Source organism: Puma concolor, chromosome C2, assembly GCF_028749965.1.
Source record: "Puma concolor isolate L17-30 chromosome C2, mPumCon1.1.hap2, whole genome shotgun sequence".
In the NCBI taxonomy this organism is placed as follows: domain Eukaryota; kingdom Metazoa; phylum Chordata; class Mammalia; order Carnivora; family Felidae; genus Puma; species Puma concolor.
In genome coordinates this window covers 24803035-24830632 of record NC_141675.1, presented here as the reverse complement: position 1 = coordinate 24830632, position 27598 = coordinate 24803035, and the positions used below count along the sequence as shown (strand labels likewise).

The 27598-nt window shown below is 41.7% G+C and overlaps 1 protein-coding gene across 3 annotated transcripts in view; it reads left to right on the top strand.

Annotated features, from left to right (window-relative positions):
• The window catches only part of PLCL2 (phospholipase C like 2), a 191588-nt gene that overhangs the window by 126752 nt on the left and 37238 nt on the right, over positions 1-27598 (top strand). For all 3 annotated transcript variants that reach the window (XM_086674234.1, XM_086674235.1, XM_025914052.2), the window contains one exon: positions 22512-22587. In XM_086674234.1, the coding sequence (XP_086530360.1) occupies positions 22512-22587 (76 nt within the window). The remainder of the gene's footprint in view (positions 1-22511; positions 22588-27598) is intronic.

The window sequence follows — 27598 nt, the reverse complement described above, 5'->3', positions numbered from 1 at the left end:
AGATAATTAAATGGAAACCCTGTGGCACATCAAATTAATGGCAGAACTAGGTTTAGAGCCCAAAGAGTGTCTTTGTCCATTTTTTTTCTGCAATCCAGATCAGGAAAATTAGCCATGTGTGGTATGTAGATGAGTGATCAATATGCAGATAAAGCCCAGATATCTTCGATAATAATAATCCAAAGTTGTTCATGTGGGGCTCTCAAAGTAAGAGGTAACTCGTTCCTGATTCCTGTTCCTCATGAAGATGGAAAATAATTCATATTTCATACTTCGGTGTATAGTAAAAGGAAGATTCAATGAGCTTAAACTAAGGAAGACTATTTCAATAGTTAGATCAAATTCCGCTCAAAGAAATCTGGCTATAGGTATTTGAACATATCTGTTATATTATTACTTCAGAAAACAAAACATTTAGGGGCGCCTGGGTGGCGCAGTCGGTTAAGCGTCCGACTTCAGCCAGGTCACGATCTCGCGGTCCGTGAGTTCGAGCCCCGCGTCAGGCTCTGGGCTGATGGCTCGGAGCCTGGAGCCTGTTTCCGATTCTGTGTCTCCCTCTCTCTCTGCTCCTCCCCCGTTCATGCTCTCTCTCTCTCTGTCCCCCAAAAAATAAATAAACGTTGAAAAAAAATATTATTAAAAGAAAACAAAACATTTAAATATTTTACTTAAAATTTATGTAAATGAACTTGAATGCATTCATTCTTCACAATTAAATGTCAAGATTGAGCTTGTTCTCTCATGTAATTAAAAGCTGTTCGGGACGTCTGCATGGCTCACTCAGTTAAGTGTCCAACTCCTGATTTCAGCTCAGGTCATTATCCCATGGTTGCGGAATTAAGCCCCGTGTCAGACTCTGAGCTAACAGTGTGGAAACTGCTTGGAATTCTCTCTCTCTCTCTCTCTCTCTCTCTCTCTCTCTCTCTCTCTCTCTCCCCTCCCCTATTGATGCACTTGCACTCTGTCTCTCTTAGATAGGTAGGTAGGTAGGTAGATAGATAAACTTTAAAAAAAAAAGCCTGGTGGGAGAAAATTAAGGATTTTAACCTGAGTTTAAGACATTCTAGTGAATGCCTGGATATTCTTTATGATATATCGTGCTCTTAAGATTATATCTGTACTGGCATTTCAAGGCTCAACCTTCCCCTGCCACCGATATCAGTGATCTAACTCATAGTTGTTTTAAATGAAAGTGATTTTTACCACCCTTTTAATATTGATGAAGTCATCATTCTGCTCTCTAGCTCTGTTTTTTTATTAGTTTCAGATTTCAGACTAGAAGTTTCTAAATTTTTGTGAGATCTGCCCTAAAATATAGAGACCAAGGCGTCAACACCTTCCCTCTTTAGAAAGAAAACATTGGTAGTGTTCCATAAAAAGAAAGTTCTCCTTAAATGTTTTTTTCCACTGGGCTTTGGGGATAGTATTCAAAGTAGAATAAGCCAGACACTGAAAGATAAGTACTACGTGATTCCCCCTTGGGCGAGTTATCTCAAAGAGTCAAGGTCCTAAAACTAGAGACTGGCATTAGCCACACAGCATCATGCCACTAGTCAACAGAAACGTGTTGTTCATCTAAAATTTGTAAAGAATATGGCTCTCGCATTAAGGGGTTCTTAGTACAACTTTTTTAAGAAAAAACGTGTTTCCTTGATTTTTCAAGCTATGGTTTTCTAATATGGAATATGGAATACATTTCGGTCATTGTAGTTAAATTGAAGATGAAGTTGTAGGCAATGAAAAGAAGAAAAAGTACAAAAAAATAATGGCTGATTCTGTTCCAGGCAGTAGGGCTGTTCAGATGCACAGCGGTGGGCACTTGGGCAGCCCCTGTCTATTCGGAGATTATCTAGAAATTCATTCTTACCATTGCAGTACCTTTGTATCGACTTTCTATTTAAAATTTGTCTGTTTCAATCTTTTGCAGCTTCACAAAAATCTTTATTTTAATTGCTTTCACATTTAATTAAGAAAGCATACTCTGAGGAATCCATTTATCCAGTAGACAATACTGGTTTTTTTAGTGTTAAACGAGAGGAACCCCATGCTCTGTCTAGGAGGATATTATTTGCTCTCTGAGTGTTTTTGTATAAATTACTGAAGAGTCCCTTCTAACTCATTACTTTAAGTATTTATTTAAAAAAAAAAAAACAGTTTCTTTAAATAAAACATGTGAAATGACATGTTAGCAATTAGCATCCAACATCAGGAGCACTCTGCTTTATCTTGTTGGTATGATTTCACATATTTTGTCTTACCACTGCTTAATGCAGTGAAGAGATAAATCACACTTCATAATTAATGGAGTCGGCCCATCTGGACCGAGCCAGAGATGATCTGTAATAAGGCTGCTATTGATCCCATCTCCTTTGTGGCTCACTTTATCACTCTACTGCCTCAGAACTTAACATCAGAAGCTTCTTTTAATTGAAGGTGTCAACCTTTCCAACTTTTGTAACTATAGAAAAAAGACCCAATGGAATATTATGCTTTGGGATAAGACTGAGCTTAGATGTGTGTGTGTAGGTATGTGTGTATATGTGTGTGTAGGAAAGGTGGGTATATCCTGCAGAGGGAAGATCAGGAACCCAAAGGCTATAGTCTAATTCAGTAACAGGGGAGGTCCAGCCAGTGATGTGTCCAAAAGCAGTTTCTGTGGAGTCATCAAAACCATACAGCTGAGTTACTCCAAAATGGTTCATGCTGCCAAGCGGATAGAAGGAAGAAGGAGTGTTAAAGACACAGTGTGGTGACAACATCACACATGTGATGAGATCAGATACAGCGGGCTGCCACTCAGTAATCAGGTGCAGGGAGATTGGGAAACTTTTGGAAGATGGGGCTTCAGGGTGTGCACACAATGGTGACTATAGACTATTTCTGATCAGTTTTCTAGTCTTACATGTCTCCACAGAAACTGAGAAGCACATATTCAGAAGTATTCTTATGTGTGTGTGTGTGCGCGCGCACACACACACACACACACACACACACACACACAAGAATAGCATTTTAAGGGCTGACAGTACCTTTGAAAGAGAGACTTCATTGTATAGCAATTTTTATCAACGAAATCTGATACCCAGCTCTGAACTCTCTGGGAGGACAGACATGAAAACATGAATGGAGTTCAACGTGTTGTCAGATGGTGTCTTCAGGCAAGAAATGATAAACGGTATTAAGCAAGCACTGTAGCATGTGATGTACCAGCAGTCTGACTTAAAATTTCAAAGTAAGCTAGGAAAGAGTAATATGGTTGGAGCTGTCTAACCATATTGGCAAATGAGAAATGGGAGCCTGCTCTTGAAATCACTGCAGCTCTTGGGTAGATTTCGTTTGAAGGAAGGCCCCCAGGGGAGCTGTGCAGTGGTTTGGGGCCATGTATTTGGTGGGTCTCTGCTGTTTTACTTCTCTGTTTAGAGCCTTTCTTTTGCTTTTTAAAGGGGCAGAGCTAGATTGCTTATTTTGCAAACACTTAATTTCACTGAATCTGAAACCTAAAGCTCCAGAAAAGTTAGGGAACTTCATTCTAAACCATGCTTTATGTAAGAGAACACTACTACATTTTTGATAAAACTAAGATCATTGAAGTATTGTGATTTTTTTTTTTCCTATCCAAGAACAGAGGAATTACCTGTTCCCGTCAAATTCCACATTGCATTTTAGATTTTGCTCTTATGTAATTTCTTCAAAGTTTATTTTTAATATTGTCTCGCCTTGACCAGAAGCATTTCAGGTTTCTGCATTGGGTAAAGGTGCCTCCTTGCGTTGTTTGCTAAGTTCTTCTTTCTGTCAAGAACACTTCCAGGAAATTAAAAAAAATAAAAGGACTGTACACATGTGTAAAACAGCGTTCCTTGCTCTGTAAATAATATACACCGTTCTTTTGCTCAGTCAGGATGTATATATACTGGTGGCTTTTCGAAACTGTGAGGAAGCATTTAGTTTCCTTATCCTAATTTATTTAGTAAATGTTTTGTTTCCACTAGACTTTGAGCAAGTAAATGTTCATTGAGCAGAGCAGGTAGCACTGTGGTCTTCTCACTTCTGTGGCCAGTTCATCTTCACATGACCTTATGCCTCTGTGGCAGATAAGTGCAAACTTCACACTCAACTCAGGTAGCAAAGAAAAATGTACCTTTCCTGTCTCTTTCAGGAAGGAGGTGGGTATTCCTCAGTTTTCATTCACTTAGTAAACTTGATCCATTGTATTGATTTAATCATCTACTTTGAACTATAAATGCTCAGTCTCTCACACTTTCTTTCCCGCTGCTTCTCTACAAAGTGGCCACTTGTTGCCTGGAGGGGGGTGGGTTCTAAAAGGGTTCTTTCTGTATTCTTACTAAAGAATCATTCTTTTTTCTTTCTTTCTTTCTTTCTTTCTTTCTTTCTTTCTTTCTTTCTTTCTTTCTTTCTTTCTTTTCTTTTCTTTTCTTTCTTTCTGACAGAGAGAGCATGGGAGGGGCAGAGAGGGAGAAGGTGGGAGAGAATCCCAAACAGGCTCTGCATGGTCAGCATGGAACCCGCTGTGGGGCTCAAACTCTCGAACTGTGAGACCATGACCTGAGCCAAAACCAAGAGTAGGATGCTTCACTGATTGAGCCACCTAGGCGCCCCTAAAGAACATCATTCTAAAGCTTGCCATCCTCTCCCTCACCCCCATTCACCTTAAGGCTGGTTCTTGCCATGGAGGGATCTCATAGCTCCCTCCAGTCACTCAGGACTTCAAGAGACACTTCTCCTTCACTGCTCCTTTCTTCCTCCCATCCAGGCGCCACCAACCACAAAATGGTTTATAAAATATGACCATACATGTGGGGAAAAAATAACTTTATGCTCTCCCCATAACACCTATGTTCCTGCTGCAGCCCTGCGCCACCGCCCCCCCCCCCCCCGCCCCAGATATCAGCATTCCCTCCCCACTGCTTCCCTCCCCGCTGCAGCACATCTTCTGGATCGCTATAAAGACGGTCCTGAAATACCAGCTAGAGAAAGACCTGGAAAGGAGCCAGAAGGTAGAGTTAGAATTATGATGTGACAACTTTAAGAACCCTGTTAGCTAAAGGGATTGTGATCATCAAGAGAAACAAAGCCAGATTGTTCTCTGTGACCTTTGCTATTGGCTATAAGCCAATAACATTCTTCTTAGAGCATCTTGGTAGCATCCGTTTGGTGTGTTTGGATTAATGAAGTTATGTTAAGCCTAATATTGTGAAGCGAAAAAAAGAAGAGAAAAATAACTTTAAGGACATGTATGTCATGTATTCCTCTAGCAATTGAAGTTTTCCAGAATCAGAATTTTTGATTTGCTAGTAAAACATCCATCAAACACTATTAATAACATACAGCTCTTAAAAAAAATGTTTTTATAGTGTCCAGAATCTGTTTGACATCTTAAAGCTTGGAATTATTTTTGTAGTGTCCACAGAATGGTATCATCTCTACATCTAGTTTTGTGGGTGTGATTGTCCTCTTTTGTGGAAATCCTTTTAACCAGAAAAGCAATGATCAAAGACACAAAGAACCTAATTGGCTTTCAGCACGTGATAGTCTGTGTGTCTTTACACAGCTTGTGAGTTCCATATCCTTTTAGATTCACAGAAATGAAGATTAGCTGACCTAGAACATGCACTTCATAGCTCACTGATGCATTCATCCTGCTTCTCCCCTTGCTTGGGGACCCTCTGATCCTCTCACCTTGGACCCAGTGCACGGCTGTGTCTCTCCTTGACTTCTAACCTTTGCTGTTGGTACACAGGTGGCTGTGCCACCTCTACTTGCAGCTAGCTACTGGCTGCTACTTAGGAAGAGAAACCAATGTGTTGATCTGCATCTCTGTAAGCTTGCAGAGACCTGAGATGGAAACCCTGGAGCTCCCCAAGTATGGGCACCCCTTCGAAACACCAAGCACTTCCTGGGCCACACTCCACTGGAGGACCTAGGAAATGCATCTTCACCGTTGAACTTAAGTAGTTTTCCTAACAGTGGCAGTTTCTGACCAGGTGGGGAGTTGGGGAAGTCAATCCTGTGGCGGTTCTCCATTCCACTTCGGAGCAGTGGCTGCCTTTGCCCTCGTGTCCAGCTCCATCTGGGCTTCAGAATGTTCTCCAGACAGTTAAATGGAGATAGTTTGCCACCGGTGCTGGCTTCAAAGTGCTGGCTACAATTAGCAATTAGGAAGGACACATGAGAGTTTCTGTTCAGAAGTATTTTTTTTGTCAAAGATTCATCAAAAGGATGAATTGTTTAATATTTCATTGTGTCCCATTGTCCATCTTCAGATTAAAGTTTAGAAAGCATGTAAACTACAGTGATAATATGATTTTTATTGTTTAGAATCTTGATGTTTTCAGTATCATTCCCTGACTTTCTCAATGTGAGATCCATTCACCGATTAACTTGATTTATTACCACCCATTTTTGTGTAGTTTAGAACGGGATATGCTTTTCCATTTAGAAATTCAGTTGCAAGTGTAATTGCACAGTGTTGCAAGTGTAATTTGGAGTTGAGTTAAAAAGATTGAAGTTACACCAGATACTTGTATAAAATTGTTAGTGGTGATGCACAGACTTGTTTGTAAATGCAGTGATGAGCTCCTCTGTTTTGGGCACATGCCCTTTGGACGTGCAATCACACTTTAGAAGACAACTCTCTAAGAAATGGGATAATTTGAATGGAACCAACTCCATGAAAATGAAGCTATTGAAGTAACCAGTTTAGATGAAAAAACATCTATTTCAGAATTGTTTTTGAGAAAATGTAATTCTAGACACTTACTTGAACTATCTTCTGGCATCTTTTCTTGGGCAGTAGGGGTATATTCATTTCTGACCTTTTATGTCCCTAGTTATGAGCTGGAAAAGAAAATTTTAAAGGTGTTTTTCCACAGCCTTTTGAATAATGAGGTAGTGATTTTTCTCCACAGCTAGATGTGGGTAATATATAACATTTGACACTACATGAGATTTGAAGCCCATGTTTTATTGATATGTACATTTGACCTCATGCTCATGAGAGAAATAAAAATCAGCCCTGCGTGTAGATTCCTTATTTCTTGTTTTCGTATGAGCAGGAGTGCACACCCTCAGCCTCACAAACCTCTCTAGTCTGCACGAGCCTGGGTGGTGACTGCCCTCTGCACACGGACGCCTCTCTCGGTGGGGATTACAGAAATTGTCACTCATTCTCTTTTAACAGCTCCTGTTTTTCATTCTGTTCACTTTTATTCCCCCATATTGTTGTAAAATAATTAATGCCACTCACCCCACAGAAATAGCCACCTTTAATATCAGAAATCTGATTTCATGACCACATGAATTTATCAGGAATAAAAATAGCACTTAACAATGGCTTTGAAGTCTTTTCTAACTTAATTGGGGCATTTTAAATTCCGAACCATAGGAAAACTACTCTCACGGTAAACTCAGTGGGTGGACGATATGATGTGTTCAGAGTTAAGTTGAACTCTACAAGCTTAATTACCAATTAACTTAAAAATAACATGTTAGGTAGTTTCAAATATTTATTTCCCTACTACATTTAGTATTAGTCACATCTTTAGGGCTAAATGGTTTAGATTTTTATGTGGAGATTTTATATAGGAAATCCTTTAGCAACTTACAGAAATCTTTAATTCCAGTATTTTCTTTGATATCAGCTTTGATTATTCTGGTTTTCTTTAAAATCGTGACACTCCCTCACCGCAGGATGGCTGTGTGTAGTGACACCATCTTTATATCATCATATGGGCACCAAATGATTTTCGCTTTTAAATCACTTATCTGGTGCCAAAAGCAAAAACAAACAAACAAGTAAACAAACCTAAGAGATGTAGCTATTTGAGGATTTAACTAAATGGTACTAGCATGGTACTTAACTGATTTTTAGTTGATTGCCTAAAACGGAGCTCTCTGTCTTTGCTATGAGTCGGTGGAAGTCTTTGACCAATGTTAGGATTCTCCATAACCAAATCTTTCCTTTGCTTGCATATATCATAAGATACGTTTATCCTTTTAAAAATACTAGCTGGACTTGATTATTTCATGGTCTTGGATAAAATGTGCAAGTGACGTATCGAGCTATGTTCTCCTGAAGCCTTTTCATCCAATATCACCAAATGATGCATCTTGTAACGTGTTAGGGCACAGCTGGGAAACCGTGGCCTGTGGGCCACACTGGCAACCGCCTGTTTTCATATGGTTCTGAGAGTGAAGAATGGTTCTTATGTGTTAAATGACTGGAAAAGATAGAAAAATGATACCTGTATGACTTGCTAAAACCATTTGAAATTCAGATTTCAGTGTCTGAAAACAAAGTTATATTAGAGCACAGCCACATCCATGATACATTTTCTGTGACTGCTTTTGTACCACAACAGCAGCAGTGAGTCGTTGAGACAGAAATTAAGCCTAAGCCTAAAAGCCTAAAATACCTGCTATCTCCTCCTTTGCGGAAAGAATTGGCCAACCCCTCACAAAGAGGATCAGGAGAAAAAAGTCCCTAGGGTATTTTAATGCACTGGTTCCTGTATTCACTTTCACCAGTTTAAATTATAATCCTAAAGGTTTTCTTTTTGTTTTTTAAAATTCCGTGCTCCGCGCACTTTGAATTTTGTTCCAAAAGAACATCATCCTACTTGTTAACCTGGTTGGCGGAGAGTGCTGCGGTGGCTTGAGTCCCATCGGGGGAGAGCGGTGAGCCCCTGCAGCGGTAATGCTCACTTAGCATTTTGATGGGGAGGAGCCTACAGACACCAGAGGCACAAACTGCAAGAGAAAAGCCAGTGACAATTAACGTTTGCTCTGATCCCTTCTAGTGCTCATGAGGCAAGTACGCTAGGTCAGTGGGAATGGAGACAATCCACGGAGTTTTGTGTTATAATCCAGTAACATGTGTAACTAACTTCACACGTAGTGAGCGTGTTGTCCTGCTTATGCCGCCTGGTAATAAGGCATTAAAAATGAGCCAAGGAGGGGCACCTGGGCGGTTCAGTCGGTTGAGTGTCCCAACATCGGCTCAGGTCACGATCTCACCGTTCATGAGTTCGAGCCCCGCGTCAGGCTCTGTGCTGCCGGCTCAGAGCCTGGAGCCTGCTTCGGAGTCTGTGTCTCCTCTTCTCTCTGCCCCTCCCCTGCTCATGCTCTGTCTCTCTCTGTCTCTCAAAAATAAATAAACATTGACCCAAAAAAATGAGCCAACGAATCCAGTTTAAGTAGTGCTCCTTTTATCAGTCAGATCAAACCTTTCTTGTCAGGGGAGGGTGTAGGGGTGCAGAGAAGGGGGTTTGGGTGGAGTTCCCGAGCAGGCTCTGCCATCTTCTCTGAAAACACCTGAATTCCTTCTCCCCTCCCTGAACAGGGAGCAGGGCTCTCTCTCAAATGATAAAATCCAGGCTGTGCGAACCACCTTCTATTTAAAGCTGTCTCATCAGGGTGGGGATTATAAAGGGTGCTGGGGGCGGAGACCAAGCCTGTGAAGCCCTCTCCCACCGGAGGAAATGGGAAGGATGTGCTGAGGGCCCTCTGTAGCTTCCCACACCCTGCTGGTTCATGCTGTTCATTTCCTTCTCACACTCACTGCAGCTTGTAATTATGCATTCGTTGGTTTGATTTCTTTTTTTAAGGTACTTCTCTCCCCCGCCCCTGAATCGGAGCTCCAGGATGGCAGGGACAGTGTGTGCCCTGTTCACCGCTCTGTCTCACAGCAGAGCCTGGCACAGAGCAGGCGCTCAAAGTTTGTCTATGAATGAATGGATGAAAATGACCTTGCTCTCCGGGACACAGATCAGGTGTTCTTACCCTGTCTCCCTGCCCCGCAGTGCCTCCATTTTCCCAAACTTGGCTCATTGGTACCATCACCAGTGGTCTTCCCTGGGATGTTAGGTTTGGGGACTGGCCAGGGGCTGGAGGGTGGAGCTACCACTCTGCTCTTCCAGGCTGTGTCCTAGACGGCAGCCCCCATGTCCTAAGGCGGTGAGTGGAGCCTTCCGTGGGTCCAACAAGAAGAGGACGCCTGAGATGCCTGGGGCGGGGGGAGAGGGGGAGGGTAGGCTGGAGGCAGGAGGCTCAGGACTAGAACTGGGGGAGATGGGAAGGCAGGCATGAGAGTCCCCCTCCCCAAATCATTTATTTTTTTGTTCAGAGCTTCAACTCTCCCCTGCCTTTTGCCAGAGGACTTTGCTGTGTCTGAAATTCCCTACTTAAAAAATTCATATGTCCTAAGAGGAAAATATAGCAGAGTTGAGGACAGGAGGGGAGAGCCCTAGTTGTTGACCCAGCCAGACAGGAGAACAGCTTGATTCAGTGAAGCCAGCCCAGGATGGGGACATTGCTCATACATGTGTAGTGTTTTAGGATTTTACAAAGCATGCTTATCCATCGATTGTCATGTGAGCCAAGCAGGTGGGCATAGGCTCCTGGTGGACCAAGCAGAGAAGTACTTGAATACCACACAGCTACCCTGTCTCTCAATTGTCCCAGCCTCTTCATTGCTGACATTCACTGCCCATGCTTAGGTGTACCACACTCCTGTGCTCCTGGGTGAAGAAACCAGACTCTGCCAAAAACACACGCACGCACACACACACACACACACACACACACACACACAGTCCGCCAGCTCTGGCCCCACCTTGGGAAATTCTTGGCTTTGTCCTTATCTCACCTGCCATGGTGAGCTGAGTGAGGGCAACAGGTGCCCAGCAGAAGACAATGCCCTGGTGTGTTTTGCAAAGGGCACATCTCAATGAGTACAGACCATCTGGGCAGGTGTGCAGGGAATGTGAATACCTGTGCACAAAATTCTTCTTATGTAAAGACCCCGCGACCAGAATTGGGGAATGAAGGAGGAAATATAGACCCTACACCCTCGGAAGTATATGAATGGGCTTTGGGGTTGGGGGTTGTGCTAGCAAAGAATATGAGCCTTGATGATGAGATAGTCCCTGCCTGGTGCTTACTGTGTGACCGAGGGCAAGTCCAGTTCTTTATCTTCAAATGGGCATAGTATCACCACCTCAAAGGGTATGAAATTATATGTAAGTAGACCAGACCACAATAAATTCTCAATAAATTGAGAATTGAGTCATGATCATGTTATTAGTTTTCAAACGCTAGAAACCTGCAGCTCATGAAGCTGTAAGACCTTTTTGTCTGCATATTTTAACACCACTTCAGAGCAGCAGCTTTGCTGAATGGCTACTCCAGTTCATAAAGGCAGGGTTAGAATTACAAAGTGAAAAGCAGAAGGTAAGGTCTCCCACCGCCTTACTAGGCAAGCTGTCTGTCTTCTCTGAAAGGGGAAGACAGGGGAACACGTGAGTAATTTGGTCAACAGGAGAAAGAAATCCTGGGTTTATACAGTAAATACTCTAGTAGCTGGCTGACTGCGTTCTTGTCTTCCTGCTTGCTCTGTCATTCCTGGAATACTGTGGACACTTCACTGTGCTAAAAAAAAAAACAAAAACAAAAACAAAAAAACAAAAACCAACCTGCTTTTCATTACAGAGAAGCCTCCAATTGCTTTTTTCTTTTAACTAACGTCTATACTTAGTCACACAGACCTGAGAGAAACTAATGATACCTTACAGTAAAACTATGATTGAATTACCTTCTGTTAATTAGGAGTTTCTAGATCACCGTGATGCCCTTGGAGAAAAGGCTTGCTATAAGTAGACAGTAATAAAAGTGGTACTATGTTTAATTCTAATTGTATCTTTTGAAATTTAATTAATGTAGTAATAATTGTTTTAAACAAGCATGTCAGAACTCAAAATGGTCCTTGGTGACTTGAAAGAGTTAATGTAGCATCCAGAAGTTCCTAATCTTTCTCCGGAAGTAGCTTGCTCACTGAATAATTGGGTTTAACGAGCTCAAGTTCCCCTTTCTTCCTGCAGGGATGATTCTGGCCATGTTTTAAGCCATTCTTATCAGTTCACTTTTTATGCTCTCCATCCACGATGTAGCCTCTGAACTCACTATCCTGAAAACTTCCAAGACTGGAGAGCTACAGTGGTGCATTGCCCTTCTTTCCGGCTTTGCAGGCATTTACTGGAGGCAGAAGGAGCAGCTGACGATGTAGACTGCGTCCCCACTGGACTGGCTGCCCTTCAGGTCGAGGCCAAAGTTCCTTTGCAAGTTGCTGAGTCCCTCTGTACTCCTCTCCCTTCCTTCTGTCCTGACCACAGAGGATACTTGAGCACAGGTGCACTTAGGTATCGTGCTGAGATGGTCTGAGGGTGTCCTGAGAGCATATCGTTATTAATTTAGGAAAGCGGGAGATGTTTTTTACAGCCTTAGGAGGCTGACATGACCCAAAGCCTGGAGAGGGTAGGGTTTGTGTGTGGGTCTCCATGAGGCAGCCATGGTGCACGATGACTCAGCCCGTCGAGTGTGAGAATATCGTGAGTCTTCCCACAGTAATCATGTAAACACCAAGTGATGCTGTGTTAGCACACCAGGTTATTCCGTGATGAGTATAAGGCTGACCATAACATGGAGAGATAACAGCATTATTGTAATTTAAGTGCATTTGAACTTAACTATATATGTGTTCTCCACACAGAAAAGTACAGCACAACATATTATTACAGGAACTAGTAGGAATTATTGTATGCTTTTTCTGCATAGTTTTATAATTGCATTGGAGTTCCTTTTTGGGAACCTAGCTTAGGTTCTATTTTGTTGCTTAATTTTCAATGATTTTTGTCTTCTTAGAATATCGTATTGTACAAGGACCAGAAACAGCACAAGATTAAAATTCTTTTCAACTTTTTGAAATTCTGTGTACTTCCTGAAGCTAAAACTATTCAGAAGTTTCAAAACTTTGCCAACAGTTTAGAGTAGGATAAACATTTAAAATCTATACACTGGCTTTATAACTAATCTTTTGATCTGTTGGAACTCTAGGTTTTTCCACACTCCCCCTTTCTTTCCCCCAAGCTATTTTGCACAGTGTTGCTTCTCCAGCTCGCCGTCTATTTAAACATGTTTGGGAACATATGGAGACCTGTGGTAATGCTAAATCCCAATTAGTCTAGAAATAGGAATGAATTCCTTTTAAATCCAAGTTTGGTTGTAGCTTTATAGATTATTCAGTTGTCTGCATAAATTAAAATGTTCTTATCTGATTTAAAGTATGATTTTTGATAAGATCAATCACCCTGGTGCATTTATTGTTTTAATTCCTCTGAGCTCTTCCTCTGTGATTTTGTCTTTTTTTTTTTTCTTTTATTCCTCTACATAGTACTCCTCCCAAACCCAGTTTTCCCTTTGTGATGTTTTCTCTCCTCTGCTCCTTTCTCCTCCCTCCCAGCCCAGCAGATGTGTATTACTAAGGACTTCTAGTGGCTGACATTGGAAGTACTGCTCAGAAATCCCCACACATGTCACATTTGGGCCCTCCTTGGGTACCTGGTGGCACAGCAACCACTAGAAAGCAAGAACCTAGGGTAATAACTTGGTTGTTTTGACTACATGACACTATTTATTTTCATGAATTTTTTACTGAATCCAAGTGGTATTTTAGGTGAGTACAGGAGAAACCTATATTGCTGTGTGTATAACAAACATAATGTCTTCGTCTTTTGTTTACATGGTGATTCACCTCAGAAACTGCAGTTTAATTAAAACTGGAGGTTTAATCTGTGAAACGCAGCCCTTTCTAAGTGTTGTAAATGTGATTCTGTATTAAGTGAAAGTGAGAGGTGGTAGATGGAGACGAAGATTTGTGGTTGAGGAGGCTTTATATCGTGTGAAAGTTCAACTAGATACCTACACATGAGATGGTGTGTTACTTTACAGGATTTGATCTGAAATTTAGTGCATAAGAGATTTGTATTGTACCAGTATTTAAATAAAAGTTATCTACCAGGGGAGCCACATTCATTCCTGAGGCACATACCACCCTAGCTCTGAAGTGAACTTTATGAAAAAATCAGAGCGTATTGAAAAGCTAGAGAATTCTTGGCTTCCTGAATGTGGACCCTGGGTCACTCATAACTCATAATTCGCTCCAGATTTATATAGCACTTGACATCTATTCTCTGGCCAAAACTAAAAAAAAAAAAAAAAAAAAAAAAAAAAAAGATTGTTAAAATAGTTGGGGGCAGGCTTATACGATGCCAAAACCATGCTTCGGTTGAATCTCATAGAAACTGAGAGTCTAACTGCACTTCACGATGAAATTGCATGGGAGATTTTGAAAAAAAGAAATTTCAGACAGATTTTGAAAGAATCTCCAGTAGTCCGTTTGACAATAACACTTGTTGTGAAGATGCAAATCTATTTGAATGTGATTGATACGTTAAGGAACAATTTTAACCTAAGTCAAATTTTGTGTTTGTGTGTGCACAGTTTTGACCACAGGAAACCCTGGTGAGCCTGGAAAAGTACACGTGGCTGACCTGCGTGCACATCCACACCTCACAGGGCACCCGGCTCCCCCAGTTAGTTGAACGGGCTTCTAGCTGTGCCTGTCCACGCCTGCTGTTACAGCCTTGCCTCAGATGTCACATCACCTTTCCTCCACTTCCCATGACCCGCGAGCTGCAACCGTCCTACCACCCACTTCCCAAGCAAACCTCAGGTCTTTTTCAGGGTCAGGTGCCACGTGCACTGCAGTAGTTTTGCATTCCTTAACTATTTAACACATGTGGAGCCGGGCTATCACTTTTATTCAGTTCCTGTCTGTTTGAAATATGTCACTGCAACCTTTTTGAGTGCTGGGCCCCTAACCCCATTTTTCCCACAACCTTGTGGTTTTTACTGCATAACTTTTTGTAGTGCAGTGATTTTTAGGAGCCTGTATGTCCCATTATAGCAGAACTATGGGTACTGCAATTATATTCTCCACAGTGACCAAATGACCAAATCCAGAGCTCCTAATGCTTAGTCCTACCCTCCTTCCAGAAACTCTCCTCACACATCTGTAAATGTTTAATATCCTCATTCTGTTCCTTCCCCTCTGACCACTCCTGCGGTGTCTCTTACATTGGTTCTCTCTGCTTATTAATTTAAGTGATCTGGAACAGCACTGTGATGTTTTCATCTCATTTATCTTTAAAATCCCTCCCTCGGAGATGCATACATGTTTTCATCTCAGCTGCCACCTCTGTGCAGAACATTCCCAGTTCTCCAATGCCAGAACCAAGCCACCGCACGAGTTTCCAATTGCTGCTGCACATTTTCACCATTGTGGCCACCAGCTCAGACCAACCAAGGAGGACCTCCACATCCTAGATGAGTGAACAGTAGGAAAGACACTTTGGAAACGGTGAAATGCTTTACAGCTGTGGGTGGGTTAAGTTTGTGTCATCTGTCTAGTTGCCCCTCTAAGAGGAAAGAGGCTTTGGCTCGTCCTCTGTGCCCACAGCACATCGGTCCCTGAGTCCTGCTCTGTCCCCCACACAGTCTCCCACTCTCATCCTTTCTCCCCAGCCCCTCCACCACCTCCTATGCCTCACCTGCCCTGGCTTCCTGCCTGAGGCCTGTCCCCACCTTCACGCCCTCGACCCTGCATTTCTCCCTGCACCTTTGGTCTCTGCACAAAGCTGAAAGTCTGTACCCCATCCAAGCTGACCCTTCTCTCCTTTTTCCTGTTTTCCTCTAACGTGAATGGAAATGCTTGGAGAGCTTTCCCTGTTTTCCTCTAACCACATTTCCCTGTTTTCCTCTAACGTGAATGGAAATGCTTGGAGAGCTTAATGATATTTTGCATTGATTCGTATGCTGCCCGCTCCCCACCATGCCTGCAGGGGGGCCCCATATGCGACAGTAGCCACCGATGCTCCTCTCTCCGTGTTCATTAACATTCAGTAGTGGTTTTCATCTGGCAGAGCTTTAGGTCCTTTCTATAACTTTTCTATTATATAGGTTTTTTCCTATACTTTTCTATGATTTGCATAGTGGAAAATGTGGAAATAGAAGTGAAGTTTCAAGAGGAAACGGACAAATTATTCTGGAAACCGTTTGTTCTGTGGAAAGTGTTTTCATGGTGACCTTGCTAGAAGGGACAATGGCCACAGCCATTAATGACATGGCATACCTCAGCCCCCGGATGGCGACCAGCTCTTTGCAAAATGTGGCCAAAGCCCTCCCCGGCTGGGAGGGGCTGGGTTTAACTGTAGCATGCTCCTGGGCAAAGACCCCCAGGTGATATAACTTTTACACCCCCATTCAAGTGTGTGACTTTTATATTATTTTCAAGTATTAAAAGCTGTGTTGCCTTTTCCAACAGTAACTTCATAAATGGTTTGTCTTCCATTAGTTCAACTTTGTGATATTTTGCTCTGCTTTGAAATTTTACTAAAAGAAAATGTTACCTCTGAATTTCAGTTTCAAAGTCTCGGATCCTAGTGTTCTTGTATTCAATTTTAAAGTTCTTCAGCCACATGGGAATAATTATTGTAAAGTGTTAAAAAGAAAGGTAGTATTGTTAACTTGGAGAGAGATTATTTTCAAGAGCACAGAAAAAAGAACCAAAATTTACAAATTCCTGAGGGAGTTTCCCTGTTTTCTGTCCCATTCTCAGCATTAGGGAACTGACTTGCTTTGTAGGGCTGTGTAGCACAGGGTGACAGTCCTCCAATGACATTGAGCGTTAGAGACTCCACACAGATAATTCTGCTTGGGTGGAGAACTCTGCTTTGGACTGAATTAGTTGGTCTTCTGAAGACCTTGATGCTTGATTCACATTTGCGGTTCTGTTATTCCTAGAGTCCTGAGAGGCAAGCTGTGCTTTGGTCCAGTCCTCCCTGGGCCTTTCCTGAGCCTGGCGGTACCCAAACCAGGGTACCTGCCACTTGGACATTCACTGTCCACTAAGGCCTGCCATCGATCTCCATGACAGCGTTGGAACCCAGGAGGTGTTCAGAGATGGGGGCGGGTGTATCGTTTCTCTTGCCTCTCCTTTGGCAAGTTTGAGAATGATGCTCAATTACTTGAGTTTGTTGTGTGTCACATAGTCACAGAACCTGTGTTAAGGAACAAACGTTGTTTGTTACCTAGACATTCCCTCTTGTAAGAGCTTTAGCACTTCTCAGACTTTGTAACTTTATTTAGAAACACCTACAGCAAAAGCAGCCACGGCGGCCGTGTGTGAAGATGGGGACAGGCAAAGCCAAGTCTTATGAGGGAGGCATTTTCTGTCTGAAATGGAAGTGAAAGCACAATAAAGGGAAAATTCTAGAACTCAGAAGATGTTATTATTGTTATTATTAAACTTCTTTCACCCAAGGACTTGAAATTATTGGCATTTTTTTTTTTTTAATTATCAAAATCTGTGTGCCTGGGATGAAAGGAGATTTGGTGCACTGTCCAAAATTAGACATAAGATCCTTACATAAAACTGTGGACTTGCCTGTCCTGAAAACAGAATTTTCCTACTTGATGTGTAAATTTCAAAGCAAAAAATAAAGAAGCAGTCTATAGAAATTGAGTGAAATAAACTGTATTAATACAATAGCAGTTTTTATATCCATGCCCATTAAGTGGAGAAGTTTGCCTTATATTAACATGGGGAGTTACTTTCAAAACAGAACATTCTTTTTTTTTTTTAATCTTTATTTATTTTGAGAGAGAGAGAGAGTGTGAACAGGGGAGCAGCTGAGGGGAGGGGAACCCAGAATCCGAAGCAGGCTCCAGGCCCAAGCTGTCAGCACAGAGCCCGACGCGGGGCTCGAACTCACAAACCGCGAGATCATGACCTGAGCCGAGGTCGGACGCTCAACTGACTGAGCCACCCAGGTGCCCCAAAACAGAACATTCTTAATGAAAGGCATTTCTGGTTTCTGTCCAGCTTAGTAAAATACGAACTTCTATTGCTGTTAGCTGAAACTTCCAGCTTTTCATCTGTTTGAGTCCTGTATTAAAATCTTATATTAGACGGGGCGCCTGGGTGGCTTAGTCGGTTAAGCGTCCGACTTTGGCTCAGGTCACGATCTCGTGGTTCGTGAGTTCGAGCCCCGCGTCAGGCTCTGTGCTGACGGCTCGGAGCCTGGAGCCTGTTTCGGATTCTGTGTCTCCCTCTCTCTCTGACCCTCCCCCACTCATGCTCTGTCTCTCTCTGTCTCAAAAATAAATAAACGTTAAAAAAAAAATCTTATATTAGAGTGGATCAAATTTATGAAATGGGTTTCTGGGCTATGTGAAGGCTATAGATTTTCCTAATGCATTGGTTCCAGAAATGTAGGAGTTACTGGTAACTGGACACTAATATAAAATCTGTTAGCAACAACTACACAACTACACAAACGCATCTTGTACTTCATAAACAACATGAGCTGTCCGTGCAGTAAGTCGCTAGGGTAAGCGGCAGGATGATCTGATTGCTGAGCCAAGACCCACACCTCTGCATTTAAAAGGGACTGATGGAAATTCATTTGCATTAATGTAAATAATGCTTCTAAAACCAACCACTCTCCTGGGCCTTGCATTATGTTGACATAGTAATGTCATATATACAGAGAAAATAAGATAATTTAAAGCGGTTTCTCCCTTTGACTCATCTCTTGATATCGCTCCCCATGTATTTGCTTTTGTCTACTCTGAAATGCTTATTCTAGTAGTTTCATGTTAAATATAACTGATTTCTCTCATTTATGATTTCTCTTAATAATGAATTGTTAAGTGGAGCCAACCAAATTGTTTATTGTTGTCACTTTTGAAAGATGTTTTCCCAACGCACTTTACAGAAATATTACTTAAAAAGAAAATTCAGGGGTAAAGTCAGTAGCTGTGATTATACCACCTAATGTGTGTAGCACCTGTCAGGAGTTACTAAATTCCTTTCTGCTTTCGTAGGTCTTTCTGGCTGGACTGCCCTTTCCTCATCTTCATTGCGCAGTTGCTACTCGTATGGCAGGGCCGGTCCCAGCGCTGTGGAAAAGCAGAGGCTTTGAGGTCAAGCAGAATTCATTTTTTCCTAGGGGCAGTCCCTTTGCCCATCTTACCAGAGGACCTTGGGAAAGTAGCTTAACTCTCAGGTCTAAAGTGTTCAATCTGTAAAACTGACGCCGTAAAGACCCACCTCACGTGGCTTTTGTGAGCATTAGATGAAATAGAAAGCACCAGGTATGCACCTGATGCAGTGGAGGCGTTGAATTACTTTCATTTTGATTCCTTCAGCCAACACTTGTACTATTTATAACCACAGCTTGTTATAAAGCAGCAGACCCAGGCAGAGGTTGGTCCCCACTAGATCTAATGGCACCCCCATGTTGTCCCTGCTGTATCCTCAGTGCCATGTGCTCTACACTCAGTCCTAGTTGTCCCCTGCGTGAAAGCAAGAAATCAGCCATCTGGGTAGGTAGGTACCCTGCCCTCTCGGCCTGCTGGACCCTTAACTTAGGGCACCTGTCGGAGCTCACGGTCCTGAGGAATACCTGGAGGGGCCCTTTCACTCCAGAAGAATTTACACAGGTACTGCAAGAGTTGAGATTAATGAACTCACTCTGTGGACAAGAACTATAAACTGTTTACTACATATTAATGTATTTATAAGTACTTACCCTAACTGTAAACATGCACCCTAAAACTATAAAAAGATATAAACTGGCAGTTCCTCCTCCCCAAGGAAGTGGTGAAAACATTTAGTAACAGGTGTGGCGAGATGAATCATCTCTGCTAAGGTCTGGGGATATGTTTTCTTCCTGCCTTCTCTAAGTTCCACTGATTGTTTACTGTTGTGCTTACCTTCTCCAAGGCTGGTTCCCTCCAGAATACCCAGAATACCCCTCTCGTATGGTCTGCAAATGCCTGTTGCTGTTTACTTCCAGACCTGAGAGGAACGGCTTTTCAGTGGGTTTGCATTCTCCACCCTGGTGTGTTAGCCACCTTCATATTTTATATACTGCTCGTAAATAAGGGGTGGAGAGTGTATCAAGTCCGAGCCACAGAGCGTCCGCACGACGCCGTGACACCACCAGTAAGTACATCACTGGTGGATTAAATATCCCGTCCACCTACTTAGGGGTATTTAACTTTGTCACAACCCACGAGCTACGATGCAGTACTGCATTTTGTTATGATTATTGTTTGCTCATAGTCCTGGGTCAGCAGCTATTCTTTATTCATTCATAGCACTTAATTCGGGGTCCCATACTCAGAGAGCCTCGGTAAATGATTATCCCAAGAATAAAGGTTTGCTCCTTCAAGTGTTAGAGAACACAGGAGGCGGGTGAGCTTCTCTCTCCAGACCCTTGAGATGGATGTGCTTTCCTTAAGCCCTGCTTGCTTTTTGTAGCTGAAAGGTGCCCAACTATGTAACCTCTGGAAATACTTTACACCAGAAGATGCTTCTAAGAATAATAATGTGATTTGTTGTTTCTCTGAACTTCATCACACCAGGCTTTTCGAGTAAAACCAAAATTAGTAATGGATGTTTGAATCACTGCCAGTGAACTTATGAAGGGAAGGCATGCTCGCTCAGCTCAACTTGGGCTACCAGAAAATGCTCTTCCATGACCCCTGGGTAAATGGGGAATCCATTGTCTCATCTGTTTGCAAGTGTCTTCATTGTGTCGGTCATGCATCCTTCCATTTAATCCTTACAACATTATAAAGGTAGTATCTTTTATTAAACTCATTTTATAGGTAGGAAGTTATAGCTCCATGACATTTAATATGGAGATGACACAGCTAATGAACAGCAGAGCCGGGATTCGAGCCCATGTAAATCTGTGCTTTTTCTGCGCCCACACCACCCCCAGTAAAAACTGGGGTTTTGACCACCTTTCCCCCACAGGGCATCTGTATGCATAAGCCTATGCTTAATACTGCTGTTTTGTTCTACCTTCCCTCTGTTATTGCCCCTGTGCTGCCTGTCTGCTTGAGGACCAGGTTCATTTCATTTTTCTCCTTTTTCCTATTTGAGTGATAGAGGCACAGTTGGCCAGTTCTTTGACACTGAGCTAGCTGTGACAGCCACCATCCTTGCTTGAAGAAGTCCTTGCTTCTTCATATCTCTCATTTGGCCTGACATCAAAGCTGAAAAAGGTTACTGATGACGGTATGAACCTTTTCAGTATGCAAGTGATGTCATGGTACAAATGACTTTATATCGGTGTAATCGAGTTCTTAACTATTCATTTTTATCATTGCCTGTTCAATATGTCAAGCTGTAAAATAGACTATTTTAATTTACAGGCATGACTCAGATTTTGAAGAGTGAATGTGAAAATCATGAATTCTAAAGTGCATCCTCTTCCAGTAGGCTGTGGGCTTTTTGAAGATAGTGGCCATATCCTGTAGGTCTCCGTGTCCCCAGTTCCTGCTCTGGGCCGTGGAAATGCATGAAGGCATGAATGAACACCTTCATTGGCCTTAAACCTTTTGGTGTTTACTATAATTTTCTTAGAACAGTGGACAAGTTGATTAATGCTTGTGTGACTCATTTTAAGAATCTGGTATACTTCTTGAGAGGCATGTTGATTATGCTTCGGTTTAAATAAGTGTAACTAATCAAAATTTGGTGTTCTTTCTTTGAATTATACAAATAATCCAACCTACATATATTTGGTTCCTATAAAGTGATTATTGTGGCTGTTAGTGATAAATACTATAAAGAAAAACAAGGTAGTAAATTTAAAGGAATAGAGAATGATGGATTGGTGTTTGTTATTTAAAATAAAATGGTCATATAAAATAGATGAGTAATATAATAATGCAAAATATCCAGACATTTAAATAGAAAAAATTGAAATCTATACTGAATGCAAGCGTCATAGTTGCTCACATTTGAGCTGTGAGAACTGAATCTGGCTCTCCCACTTTCATAGTGATTTTAGAGCCAAAAAGATTACTTCAAACAGATCTTTTCCTAACATTCTGGTAAGTAAAATGATTGATCAACTATGCCCTGATCCTTTTTTTTTTTTGTTTTGTTGTTAAATTCAAGATTGGCTGTTAAGCACGTATAATTTGGAATAAGAACTCAAAATTGGATCTTTTATTTTATTTTTTCCTCAAAATCGGATCTTTTAAAATCATTGATAGGAACATTTAAAATACTGGTTTGAGTGATATCATTAGTGATGCATTAAATAAATGCTGTTTTTTGATTGTCATGGTAAGTTTTAAACTAATTTTTGGACGAAGGCATTTTAGCTTAAATGGGTACGGTGTGTAGGTCATAGAGCTTTCTGTCAGATGAAGTTGAATTTTATTAAAATGCATGGCTGAAAATACAATTTAAAACACAGATCAGATGTGTATACGTATTGATTTCTAGATTTTCACACTGAAACAAACTCCATTCAGTATTGGCTCAAGGTTCAAATTCAGTGTTGTACAAGCCTAACTGTCTGAAACGTGATACTCAGTCTACTTAAACTGTGACATGGGATGCATGATTTTTCATTTCTTCCATATACATTTGAACTGAATAGTGGGAAGGCAGATAAAAGAACACATGTCTACAGCACCTCAGCCTGTTTATAGAGGAGAGCCTCATGCACCTGTGTAGACTGGCATCCGGTTGTCAGGTGTAATCCCGTGTCTGGATGTTCCCTTTGCAGATGATCCAGTCCCTCAAGGCAGTGATTGAAAATGCAGACGCTGTATATGAAAAGATTGTACATTGTCAGAAGGCAGGTAAGTGGAAGTTTGTTTCTTCTCTTTAAAATAAAATTAGTAGCATCATATATGTAGCTCCTTAAACCATTTTGTCTTCTGACACAGTAACCAGGAAATCAGGCATAAAAATTAGTTTTTCCATGGCTAAAGAAGATGCTAATTCATTACTTCTCAAGCCTGGATAACAAACTCACCTGGGGGAAGCTTTTAAAATATATTGACATCTAGGGGCGCCTGGGTGGCCCAGTTGGTTAAGCATCCAACTCTTAATTTCAGCTCAGATCATGATCTCATGGTTTGTTAGTTTGAGCCTTGCATGAGGCTCCATGCTCACAGTGCATAGTGTGCTTGGGATTCTCTGTCTTCCTCTCTCTCTGCCCCTCCCCCACTCATGCTGTCTTTGTCTCTCTCAAAATAAATACAGAAAAAAAATAAATAAAAATAAAATACATTGACATCAGCCGGAGGTGTGGTTGAAAAATTCATAGCTGTTAAAAGCTTCCAGTGTTTCTAGTAAGCAGCCAAGATGGAGAACCACTGCACTGACCTCCTGCTCAGTGTCCCCTGTGCTAGTCCCCCATGACCTTCCGGCACACGATGGGAAAGGTGAGTGAGGCTTGAGCAGAGAGGGAATGAGTACTCAGGAAGGAGGGTGGGCACCAGTTACAACCTCTTGACAATTTTTAATGCACTGGCATTTTCAGATACTGATGAATTCATCAATTTAACATCAAAATGTTACACTGGATTTTAAAATGCTACCATCTAATTAATTTTAGCTGAGATAAAACCCCAAACTCAAGTGTTCTGCATTGTAATAAGAATAGACAAAATGGGATTCTTTCAATTTTCAAATTTTGTGAGAGCATCATTTTAGAAGATGTTAATGTGGAGGGTATTTATGCTGCATAAATAAGAATATCTGTCTTTAATTTCTAAGGCTTCTGGTTGCTTTTCTTTTTTTTTTATATACTTTTTTTTTAAGTTTGTTTATTCTTTGTAATCTATACACCCAGCATAGGGCTCCAACTCATAACCCTAAAATCAAGAGCCCAGTGCTCTTTTGACTGAGCCAGCCAGGCACCCCTTGTTGCTATTCTTTAAAATCAAGAGACCGGGGCGCCTGGGTGGCACAGTCGGTTAAGCGTCCGACTTCAGCCAGGTCACGATCTCGCGGTCCGTGAGTTCGAGCCCTGCGTCGGGCTCTGGGCTGATGGCTCAGAGCCTGGAGCCTGTTTCCGATTCTGTGTCTCCCTCTCTCTCTGCCCCTCCCCCGTTCATGCTCTGTCTCTCTCTGTCCCAAAAATAAATAAACGTTGAAAAAAAATAAATAAAAATAAAAAAATAAAATAAAATCAAGAGACCATAAGTATCACCTAGCCTGAAAAAAAGATTCCTCTCTTATCTCAGAAATGAACTCGTTAAAAATAGATCAAAGACAAAGGTATATATGGCAGTTTTCTTTTTTGGTGTTTATTGAAGGAATATTCACATTAGTGACTAATCAACAGATGAAAATCCTCACCTTGTTTTACTCATCTTGTTAGCAAAATAGTATTAGCAAAGTGATCTTGCTACTTCTAGTCCTTTCTGGGCTAATATTCCCTACAACCACAACTAAAATGAGACATTTCAAACACCATTTTTATCCTGTCACTGTTTTACATAAAGTCGTCCAGTAGCTGACTAGAGTCTGTTGAGGCAGATCTAAACTTCTAACTTAACTATGCAAGGTTGTCTACGAACTGGCCAGCCCCTCTTGCAATTATTATATAAAATCTCTTCATTAAATCATCTCGTCATTCATTTAGTAAATATGTTTGGACTTACACCATGCCAAGGGTACTTGTAAGAGCTATCACATACCAAAATATTAAAAAATAAGATTGATTTTTGCCTTTTAGAACCTTCCAGCCAAGCAGGAGATATGAAAGTAATCACACATACTCAAACGTATTGAGTACTTATTCTGTGTTACTCAGGAGTCTGAACTTGGTTTTGGGGGCAGTGGGAAGCGATTGGTTTTTTAGCAGAAAAGGAGAGAAATTGAGCTGTAAGGTGATGTTCACAATAGCTGTGTGCAGAAAATTTTCATGGGGAGACTTCCCAACTGGGAAGCTGTTGGGAGCAGTGAGAAGGGCTGGAAGTGACAGGATGCATGCAGGCTGGTCTTTGGGCTGCCCTTCCCCGCTCCCAGTGTGTTTCTCCTTAGTCAGATTTTCACAGGCCACCTCTCCAGTAGGACTTCTCTCTCCCTCCTCTCTGCCAATCTGTACATTTCTTCTTTTTGTCTCAGCAGTCTTCCAGGAGACCTTTTATGATTGTAGGAATTATGTTACCTAACCATTCTAGTCAGCCTTCAAAATGTGTTTGGTTTAGCTGACAGTTTCAGTTGCTATGTATTTTACTAATGGAGTCTGTCTTCTAAACCGGCGTAACCTGTGAAGGCACAGGTTTGCATATTGAGCTACTCTGCATTTTACCCATGGCACCTGTTTTAACATTTTGCGCAGAGCAGTCACTCGAATACTAACTGACTAAATGTGATTTGACTTGTATTAAGGATTTGATTCTCCTAAGCGCATGCGTTGCCAGAAGAATTGTGGACTGTTAGAATTTGAAACTACATTTATCTGAAAAAAAAGACCTATTTATTGACAGTCTGAGTTATTGCCAATTTTTTGCAACTTCATCGATTTATGAAATTTGCTCATCTCTAGCATAATGCCGCTTTATGTCTAATTTCAGTGAGGGATAATATTTACTTGTATTTAAAAAGCTGAAGTGTCTTGTCTATTAAGAATTTTGCTTGGAAGGCAAAAAAGAATAACCACTATGTAATGGTTCGTGTTGCTCTGAGTTTGAAGATCTTGAGAAGCACATAACGATTATCTTTTGGTTTCACAGTTACTGCTGAACGCCTACACAGCCCTTCTGTTATCCCAAGGGCTTATTTTAGAGTCCTTGATCTTTTGTTTCTCATGTTTACAGTTATCGGAAGGGCACATAGTCATTAGTCATATGAAGAATTGCTAATTTGTATTGGGCTCAAAAACATTTGCATGAGATTTTACTTCTGATAAATAATTGCTGTTCTGCTTATAGAACTTTAATCTGGCAATGACAGAATGAAGATGCAGGTACCAAAGTGCTGTAAGAGAGGATTATTTTAGAAGCACTTCGAACTTCTAAACACAAACTTCTATTCTTACTAGATAAGCCTTCATTTAAACAGCTAAGTGACAGTAAGGAGTCACACTGCCACCTCCAGCCACATGTTCAAAAGTGTGCCCAGTTTGGACATGTTCAGACTCCCGGCTATGGGATTGATTTGTTTTTTTGGATCTAGAAATGTGTTTTGCCGGTGGTGTTCTTGGGAAGAGGGAGGGAGGCAGGAGAAGAATGCTGAGAAGTAAAGACTCCCAGCCAAGGTGGGCTGGGAACCTGCAGGCCCCAGCAGGCAGGTGACCCGAAGAGACCCTGGGGAGGACAGCAGGGACAACTGGGTGATGGGCAGTGGGGACAGCCTGCGGAGCCGACTCTTTTAAGAGGAGAGTATGGCAGTACAGCGGGGTCAGAGGGTTAAAGGGACATCTTTATAAGAAAGCCATGCCCCTAGAAATAGGAAAGATCCATTGAAGAGATGAAGAGGAAGGTATTCAAAGATGAGACAGGGGGTAAGGAGGGAAGAAGTGAGAGGGGCAGGAATCCAGTACAGTCAAGAAACACTTGACCTTAGAAAGGGGGATGGATGCCTCTTCTTCCAAGACACTCCAGAAAGCTGTGCTGTGTAGAGAAATTCTGAGGAGAGGACTGTTCTGATGCAGTCATGGTATGGTAGGAGAGCACCGGCTTCAGGAGAGAGGGAGTGAAAGAGGGGTCTACAGACAGGCAGGAGGGTGGGAGCATTCTGTCAGAGTCAAGCACTCTAGTGCCAGTGGAGGGACGGATGAAATGTCGGGTGACGGAGGAATGGTATGGGGCAGGTGGGTCTGGGTCAACGCATGAGCGACAGTGATGGGTAAGTAATGAATGGCGTGGCCGTACAAGCATGAGTGTGTACAAACCTGTGAGCACAGGCGAACATGCTTCACACACTCTGTCTCCCAAATCTAACCCATGCTTGTTCTTCCAAGAAGTAGCAAAGTAGGAGATTGGTGAGGAACACACTCAGGGGAGCTTCTCAATGGGAATCTGCAGAGGGGAAGCTTCATAAACGTTCTTCTTTAAAAAGTTTATGAAAGGTAATAAAAGGGTAGCCAGATTCTTTCTGGGGAGGTCTTTTTCACTGTATAATGTCTATCTCTTTCTCTCTGTCACTGCCCCAAAATGGCAGCCTAGTTTTGAGTTTTAATTTCCTCTTTTAGTCACTGCATTGATCTGCTACCTAAAAGATAGGAAGATGGTGTAGAAGGAAACCCAAACTGCTCTGCTTCAACGAGTTAGATGTTTTTATCTGGTGAATTAAAATGGAAAATAATTTGCTCTTTGGAAAGGAAAAAGAAATCAATGACATACTTCTTGGTAAAGATGGTATATTAACACATGCATTTAACCTCCACTCCCTTCTGAGCCTCATTAAATGACAGTAAGGAATTTTTGTTTTGGGGTTTTGTTTTTTGGTTATTTTTAAGGCAGAAACCCATAAGGATACAGAAAATGAGAGGAACAAAATTTTGGAAATTGAAAAATACCTGAACAAGTGATAATTGACTTAGGTGATGCAAGAAAGCTGACTCTGAGGCTGGCAGTGGGGCACCTGGCAAGCAATCTGATTTACACTGTGGGCCACCCCCCACCTGCCCAGAACTGGGTGGCACCAGGGGCCCCTGGAAGTTGGGATAAATAAAGGTAGGGATAAAAGAGAGAACTGTCCAAAAGCTGGATTAAGAAGCAATTAGACCCCAGATGGCTGGGAGACTACGTGTGTCCTGACAGTGGAAAGATGAAAATAGCAAAATTTTCATCCTTCATTTGGGGAACTAAATAGGTAATGCTCAGGAAAAAAAAAAAAAATCAAGACAATATA